The following is a 9404-nucleotide window of genomic DNA, read 5'->3' as shown; positions in this document are numbered from 1 at the left end:
CCGATGGCGCAGTGGCATTAAAGATTGGACGTACTTGTACGCCAATATGCCTGCACGTGCCATTCTGCCGACGTACATCGGTGTGCGCTGGTCGGGAACTGGTTAAGATATATTGCTCTGTATTTGGGGTCCAATGTGTCATTAGCACTTTGCTCCTGTAAACCTCAGTTAATAAATATACGTACATATCATATATAATTTAAGTTATGTAAACAGCACATTCTCCATTAAAACATCTTCAATGGTGCATTTTATATTTATTAATGCCCAAATCGCTGCTACTGATAAATGTACTCATACAGTGGGACCCCTCCCCTACATCCCCACCATCAATGCATGGGTTAAATGCTCATTTGATTGGGGGGGTACATATACATACTTTATTCCTCATTGATCTGCAGATCGCATTGTCTAATGTTCCAGAATGTGGTTGGGCCCTCGCTGTCCTCCCACACAATGCAGGATCATTATGACATCAGAGAGCTGCAATTTGCTGAGCAGCAAAGTGGGGAGGCTTCAGGGAACTAGTCACATAGAAAAGAGGAATCCTGCAGGATTTCACCTTATTCCTATCCCCTGTAGCCAAACAAGCATTTAACCCATGCAAGGTTGGGGGACTCCACTGCATGGATAGATGGGTGGGGACTTCGTAGGGAATTAATGAAAAAAACATGAAAGTATTGAGAAAGAATGCTATAACATGAAAATGTAAAGTCACAAATGTCTAAGTATCTGTATACCTTCTACGGCTTCTTCTGTCATTGATATCACCATCACAGTATCCTCTCTTATAAATGCTAATTGTGCAAACCCTGAATTACATTCCGTTTTATTGTATTCCTCCCCCATACCTTCAAATGTTAATGAACTTGTCAACTGATTGCAGCAAAAACTTGAATACAAATGAAAAGGCTCGTCAGGCAATTGGAAACACACCTTTTGTTGTTCTAAATAAATCCTTTTACCCAATCCAAAGTTGCCTTGTGTTAGTGAATGGGGGGCGAGGTGAATATAAGGTGAGGCAGGTAGAAGAATTGCAGGCAGAGCAAGAGAACAAGGAGCAGGTGAAGGACTCCAATACTACATCATACCAAGTAAGATATAGCACTTTGCATTACATTTTTATTCTTGTAAATTTGTATCAGGTTAAATAGTCCATTTCATTGTTAGTGGTGTGTTGTAATATTGTCGTATAATGCTGTATTAGGTTATTATATTTAATACTATATTATAGGACATAACAAAGATTGCAATTTAATTTATTTGACTATCTGTGAAAAGAGATTGTTAACATGCAAACTGACATTTTATAGTATATCTAAAGCCAAATATTTTTGCTTAATGCAGGATAGAATAGGAAGGTAGGACCCCTATCCATTTCTTATTGTTGCCTGTGTCACAGCAAGAGAGATTCACCCTCTCTCCTTTTCCTATTGATCATTGTCTGTGGGATAAAAACATATTGAAAATCTAAACATTTATGGATGGTTAATAGATGAGAAACAGATACCGCTCTACAGATAAACTTAATATATGTGAAAACTCATTCACTAATAAATACATTAAAATATATAAAGTGCATTTGTTCATAAATAAAAAGCACAATTTGATCAAATATAGATACGTGCTTAAAACCATATAACTTATCAAAATACATAAATACAATTTCCAAACATTTTGTGTTTATTTTCTCAGGTCAGTCTTTTGTGTAAATTGAATCCATCTGATTTATCCATGTGTACACCACCATGATACTTCAAGTAAATATCTTTTGCATTTTCTCCACCAATTTCAACTCCTTGCGGATTACCACCACCATACAGATATTGCCCTCACCTGCAATACATGTCCAGTATATTCCTTTTAACCACTTGCCATCCAAGCCAATTCCTCCTACATGTAAAAATCTACTTTATTTGTGAGAAAATTACTTAGAACCCCCAAATATTATATATACTTTTCTAGCAGAGGCACTATAGAATAAAATGATGGGCATAATAATAATGTGTTTTGATACATTATATGGTTTCAGCACATACTTTTTTTTTTTTTTTTTTTGTCAAATCCATGCTTTTTCTTTGTTTTATGATCAAATGTATTTTCTGATCAAATGCACTTTATATATTTTACATTTGCTTATCAGTGAGTAAATTTGCACATGTATTTAGCACATTATGATTTTTATGTTTAGTGATTACAGATTGAGTTTGTACATACATTGTATTAAGTTTATCTATAGTATGGCATTTGTTTCTAATCTATGCACTGACTTTACCTTTTGTGGTAGTGCAAATTGATGTCTGCAGCTTGGTGATTGGTTTTGGAATCATGCGGGTGCACTTTTTTTAGTAAGTATGTAGTGTGGGGGCACTTTTTTAAATTATGGGTAATATTGGAACAGGAGGTGGGGGAAATCTTCCAATAGGGACAGCTAACGGTGACAATAAAAGTGACAACTGACTGAAGCTGGCTATACACTAATAGGAATTCAATCAAATGTTTTAATTTCAAAAATGTTCATTTGATCTCCTAATCGTTAGTGGATCAAATCAATGTTTGCGTTTGATAACAATGAATAGAAAATGAAAAGGAGCAGGGTGGTATATTTTTCTCAAATTATCTATTCTGTCAAGACTAATTTAGTTACTCACAATTTATTGCATCCCAATATCTGGCCTCTTTAAGCAATAGTGACTTGGCCAGATCCTGCTGCCTGGGAAGGCTATGACACCATGCCTTCAAGGAAGATCTCATCTAAGCCTTTGTACACATGGTTGGACATTCCGACAATCAAATCCGCCGTCTGATTTTGTCCGGTGGATTTTGTCCGAAACTGTTGCATACACACAGTCGGACAAAGTTGTCAGAAAATCCGATCGTACTTAACGTGATGACGTTATTTTGTTAGAACGGGACTACATGCAGGCTAGTAGCCAATAGCTTTGGTCTAGGAATTTGATCTGAGCATGCGTGGCACTTTGTCTGATCGGAATTCCCTACACGTGATCGGACAAAGTCCGATTGGATCATGTTGTCGGAAACTTTTATAGCCCAGCTGGAAAACTTGGTCCATCGGATACTCCGACGGGTAACAGTCAGATGGAGCACACACAATGTTGGATTATCCGACAACATGGTCCTATCGGACATTGTCCATCGGAATGTCCGACCGTGTGTACAAGGGCTTCGAGAAAAGTCCATGAGCCAGGGAAGCAAACTGTCATCTGCATTTTCTCAATGCCCCACAAAATGCAGGTTGTAGAGTAACCTAGCCATTTAAGGTTACTCTCCATTTCAAATCGGCTCCAAAGTTTCCACATGAAATCACCTATATTATTGAAATTGCACATTTCTTAACACTGTGATTACATGTTTTCATGTTACTATATTTTTACTCTGCTAGTATACCATATATTTTAAATTTAACATTTCTTTTTACATTTCATTGCAGGTGGATTAAAGAGATTCATTTGGCAAAAAGCTTTACAGCAAAGAATGATGGATGATGCAAGTGGAAAGCCATTTTCTTGCACTGAGTGTGACAAATCCTTTAAACAAAAAGTTAATCTCTTTAATCATCAGAGGGCTCACACAGGAGAAAGACCATTTATCTGTTCAGAATGTAACAAGAGCTTCTCACGAAAGAACAGTTTGTTTCAGCACCAGAGGATGCACACAGGAGAGAAGCCATACCATTGTTTTAAATGTGATCAAAAGTTTTCACGCAACAGTTTTCTGATCGAACACCAGTTGACTCACACAGGAGAGAAGCCATACCGGTGTACTGAATGTGATAATTGTTTTGGCAAAAAATCTGATCTTACAAGACATCAGAGTATTCATACGGGAGAGAAGCCTTTCAAATGTTCAACATGTAACAAGTGTTTCTTGCAAATATCTGGTCTTACTAATCACCAAAGGATTCACACTGGAGAGAAGCCTTTCAGATGTTCGGAATGTGACAAGTGCTTTTCAGAATATTCCAATCTTGCTACACACCTGAGGATTCACACAGGAGAGAAGCCTTTCAGATGTGCAGAATGTAACAAGTGTTTTGCACACATTTCTAATCTTACTCAACACCAGATGATTCACACAGGAGAGAAACCGTATCAATGCTCTGAATGTAATAAAGGTTTTGGAAATAAATCCTCTCTGATCAAACACCAGAGGGTCCACACAGGAGAGAAGCCATTTGGATGTCCAAAATGTGGAATGTGCTTTGCACAAAAGTCAAATATGTTTCAACATCTGAAAACGCATAGGGAAACTGTGCTATAGTAAAAGTAGATACAAAAATTCTTCTCAAAAGATTTACAAAAAGTTGTATCCTTGTTCATAAAAGGAAAACATTTACAACCAACTAGGAGAGTGCCAAAAAGCTTGCATGTGGTAGAAGGAACCTAAATCTGATTTGAGCTTTTCACAGCTGACATATTTGATTTAACCCAAGACGATTAATCAGAATTACTGTAAGAGAATCCTGTAATTTTATTTTGAATAAAATTTTAAGCAAGACCTCTAAAGATTTCTGTGCATGCTTTGAATATAGAATTAATTATAAGAATTGTATGTTGAAAGTTAATTTAAAGCAGTACAAGGGTGCACACACTGCTTCAGGCAAAAATGGACACACCTGGTCCAAGGTGCAGATTTTGGCTCATTACCGTAGGTAGTATGAAGAAAAGAAGAAAATCTTGAATCGCACACTTGAATCCAAAATATGCTGTAGAGCTTTCTTTATTGTCATGAGCCAGACAAAATTGCAATGATCCGTATATGCATTTTATATACACAATATTTTGCCTCCACATGATTTTTTTAATATATATATATATATATATATATATATATATATATATATATATATATATATATATATATATGGAAATGGTTGATTTTCATGTGCATTCTTTCCATCATGTATATGGTTTAGCATCTTATTGTTTCCTCTTATCCTTGAACAGTTTTTAAAAAGTCTTTCATAAGTATTAAATCACATAATTAGATTTAATTTGTTATACAGTGATATATATGTGATTTATATCGGTATATACATGTGTTTTGGCTAATTTTTCCTTTAATACATTTATTGTTTATAGGGTTGTGTGAACCCGAACTGTAAAGTTTGGGTTCGTACCAAACTTTTGGGTCCCAGACCCAAACAATTTACTGTATGTTCGGTGTTCGGTAATATAATGGCTTTTTTTTTTTTTTTTTTTTTTTAACAGCTGCAGGGCAGCCAATTAACATTAATTTAACTCCTGTGCCCTTAGAAGCCATCACAGCCATGCCTACTAATGGCATGGCTGTGATTGGCCAGTGCAGCATGTGACCCAGCCTCTATATAAGCTAGAGGCACATAGCACAGCACGTCCCTCTGCTTTAGATAGTGTAGGGAAAGGTTGCTGCTGCTTTGAGGGAGAGAATTAGATAGTAGTAATCCTGCTTCAGAAATCTAATTACTCAGTGGTCTACCTTGATTTTGTTGTGTGGGTGCAGTGGACAATCTTTTTACACTGCCCTGAGCCCAGTGCCAGGGAAAAGATAACATTTATCCGTCTGTTAGGTTGAGGTCGGCGGGCATTTTATGCAAGCTCAGTGCACCAGCACTGCATATGTTATTGTGGGATACACTGTTTAGATACTGTTGGTCTATTCTGCTATTCTAAAAAAAAAAACATTTAGAGCAATTTAGTTTAGTGTTTTCTCCATATCTGTACATGTGAGATACACCCTTTAGATACTGCACTTCTATTGTGCTATTCAAAAAAAAATAAAAAATTAGGGCAAAGCTCTTCCCCTTTTTTTTTTTTTTTTTTTTTATTTATTTTTTTTTTTTTTATAGCATTTTCTGCATATCCATACATGTGAGATACACCGTTTACACCCATTTAGGGCCAAAATAAATATTTTACAGGGTTTCCTGCATATCTGTACATGTGAGACACACACTTTAGATACTATTCTGCTATTCAAAAAATTATAATTTAGGGCAAAAACATTTTTTTTCTGCATATCTGTACATGTGAGATACACGTTTAGATACTGTTGCTCTATTCTGCTATTCTAAAAACACCCATTTAGGGCAAAAAAAAATATTTTGCAGTGTTTCCTGTGTATCTCATATGTACAGATATGCATAGATGCTGTTTTATTCAGCTATTCCAAAAAAAAAATATTTGGGGCAAAATTATTTTTTTGAATAGCATTTTCTCCATAACTGTACATGTGAGATACACCCTTTAGATACTGTTATTCTATTCTGCTATTCAAAAAACACCCATTTAGGGTGAGATCCTAAATTTGAGAAACATGAGAACATCAAATAAGGGACATGGCCCCGGTGGTGTGATGCTGGTGGAGCTCCTGTTGCAAGGAGAGGACGTGGTCGATCTGTGCCAGCTACACGCACAAGTGAAACACCTTCCTCAGGTGCAAGTAGATGACAGAGCCTTCAGCGGTATTTGGTTGGGCCTAATGCAGCTCTATGAATGTTGAGGCCATGACAAGTACAGGCTTGCTTGATTGGGTTGCTGACAGTGCCTCCAGTTCCTTCACATTGTCTCCCACCCAGTCTACTGCTGAAAGATCAGAGTAGGCACCTGCAGCCGATGTCCATCAGTCTTTCACCTCACCCCCTTGCAAATCAGCCAAGCAGTCTGAGCCCCAAATCATGCACCATCCCTGTGCTATGCTCATTGCAAGCAGAGCATCCATCCCCTAGACAGTACGCCTGCTACTGCCCAATGCAGCAAGGGACCAAGCACACCAAAGCCAGGTCCAAGGTGTTCAATAGTGTGGCAGTTCTTCAGACAATGTACTGATGACAAGACATGAGTGGTTTGCACGCTGTGCAATCAGAGCCTGAAGCGAGGCATAAACATTCTCAACCTGGGCACAACCTGCATGACCAGGCATCTAAGTGCAAAGCACGAGCTGCAGTGGAGTAGACACCACAAAAACCAAGAATGGTCTCTGGCTCCTCCTGCTTCCTCTTCTGCTGCAGTCTCGGCCTCTTCATCCCCCTCTGTAGCGACAGTGGCACCTGCAAACAGAGCCTCTGCCAGCAACACTACCACCTGGGTCACCAATCCTCTCCGCAATGTCCCATGGAAGCGTTCAGCTCTCTATCTCCCAAACACTGGAGCGGAAGAGGAAGTACCCCCCCTACCCACCCGCGATCCCTGGCCCTGAATGCCAGAATTTCAAAATTCCTGGCCTTTGAAATGCTGTCATTCCATCTGGTGGAGACACAGAGTTTTTTTAAAAGCCTGATGGCATTGGCTGTCCCACAGTACCTTGTGCCCAGCCACCACTACTTTTCCAGGTGAGCCACTCCTTCCCTGCACAACCAAGTGGGGGACAAAATCAGGTGTGCACTGTGAATCTGTCGCAAGGTCCACCTAACTACGAATATGTGGACCAATAAGCATGGTCAGGGACATTATATCTCCCTAACAGCACACTGGGTAAATGCAGTGGCAGCTGGGCCTGAGGCGGATAGCAGTTTGGTGCATGTCCTTCCACCACCGAGGATTGCAGGGCGCTTCAGTTTGCCTCCTGTTACTAACTCCTCCTACTCCGCTTTCTCATCCTCTACCGCCTCCTCATCCAGTCAGCGTAACACCTTCACCACCAACTTCAGCACAGCCAGGGGTAAACGACAGCAGACCGTTTTAAAACTTCCCTGTTTGGGGGAAAAACCCCACACCGTACAGGAGTTGTGGAGGGACATGGCACAACAGACCAATGAGTGGTTGGTGAGCCTCAAGCCCGGCCTGGTGGTGTGTGATAGTAGGCAAAATCTCGTAGCAGCTCTGGGCCTATCCGGTTTGACGCACATCCCTTGCCTGGTGCATGTGCTGAACTTGGTGGTCCAGAGGTTCCTTAAAAATGAACCCCATATGCCAGAGCTGCTGCAGAAAGTGCAGGCCGTCTGTGTGCAATTTCGGCATTCTCACCCTGCTGTTTGCCTGTCAGTGCTGCAGGTTAACTTCGGCCTTCCACTCACCACCTCATATGTGATGTGCCCAAAAGGTGGAACTCCACCTTGCACATGCTGGCCAGTCTGTGCGAGCAGTACCAGGCGATGGTGGAGTTTCAGCTGCAGCACACACGCGTGAGTGGTGTATTCTCCCAGGTTTTAAAAATGTAAACCAACTTCAGTTAATAAACTAACCAGAACAGGTTGACCTTAATTTAAAAATGTAAAAAAATAGTGAAATTAGTTTATGCAAATAAATTATTGACAACATGTTGAATGTTTACGTATGAATATAACAAAATGCGATAACTGGAAAACTACAATATATATATATATATATATATATATATATATATATATATAGAGAGAGAGAGAGATGGATATATTATTTACAATGTTAGTAATAGAAAAATGTCACTACATTTCAATATTTTCTATATATTTTATCTGTCTGTCTTACTGTCTATGTATGTAGATATAGTTGGATGTTATAATCTCTAGTGATGGACAAACTTCCGACAGGACGTTTCGTGAACGCGGACCGCGAACACGGCCGATAGTTCGCGAACCGTAACGTTCGCGGCGGACCCCATTGACTTCAATGGGAGGCAAACTTTGCAAACCTACAGGTCAAATTTGCAGCCACAAGATAATTACTAGCTGTGCAAACATAGTCCCACCACATGGCCAATGACATAACACATGTATGAGGTGAATCTGGGATCGACAACTACAAGCATTCTTTTTTTTTTAATATGTGAAATTGTTGTGACAATTCAGGACTGTGGAGCGCATGAAGGCAATGGAGGAGAGGGAAGGTCAGGGTAGGCAAAGAAGAGGGTGCAGGAGATGATCACCAGCAGCATGACATACAGCAATGACACCTGCACCGTGATAGAGTCATCTGACACCAGCACCGTGATAGAGAGCACTGACATCAGCAGCGTGACATACAGCAATGACACCTGCACCGTGATAGAGTGATCTGACACCAGCACCGTGATAGAGAGCACTGACAGCAGCGTGACATAAAGCACTGACACCAGCATCGTGATATACAGCACTGACATCAGCAGCGTGACATACAGCAATGACACCTGCACTGTGATAGAGTGATCTGACACCAGCACCGTGATAGAGAGCACTGACATCAGCAGTGTGACATAAAGCACTGACACCAGCACCGTGATAGAGAGCACTGACACCTGCCCTGTAAGCAGCCCCAGGAGGAAGTCAGCATAGCACAGGGATGGTGGGAGCCCCTTATAATAAGCAGCATAGCACAGGGATAGTGGGAGCCCCTCATAATATGCATAGCAGAGGTACAGCCCTAGGAGGAAATCGGCACAGCACAGGGATGGTGGGAGCCCCTCATAATAAGCAGCCCCAGGAGGAAGTCAGCACAGCACAGGGATGG

General features: G+C 40.2%; 1 protein-coding gene across 1 annotated transcript; it reads left to right on the top strand.

Moving 5' to 3' along the window:
• Positions 1-1056: 1056 nt before the first annotated feature.
• On the top strand, positions 1057-4518 carry LOC143961227 (uncharacterized). The gene is made up of 2 exons (XM_077470458.1): positions 1057-1094; positions 3452-4518. Exon 2 carries the CDS (start codon positions 3496-3498, stop codon positions 4279-4281), a length of 786 nt encoding a protein of 261 aa, XP_077326584.1. The 5' UTR covers positions 1057-1094; positions 3452-3495; the 3' UTR covers positions 4282-4518.
• The last annotated feature ends 4886 nt before the right edge of the window (positions 4519-9404 follow it).

Source organism: Lithobates pipiens, unplaced genomic scaffold (genome assembly GCF_037356315.1).
Source record: "Lithobates pipiens isolate NorthernLeopardFrog02 unplaced genomic scaffold, aLitPip1_a1.2 Scaffold_8, whole genome shotgun sequence".
NCBI classification, from domain to species: Eukaryota; Metazoa; Chordata; class Amphibia; order Anura; family Ranidae; genus Lithobates; species Lithobates pipiens.
Note: the sequence above shows the minus strand (reverse complement) of the source record. Positions and strands in the feature narration are given on the sequence as shown.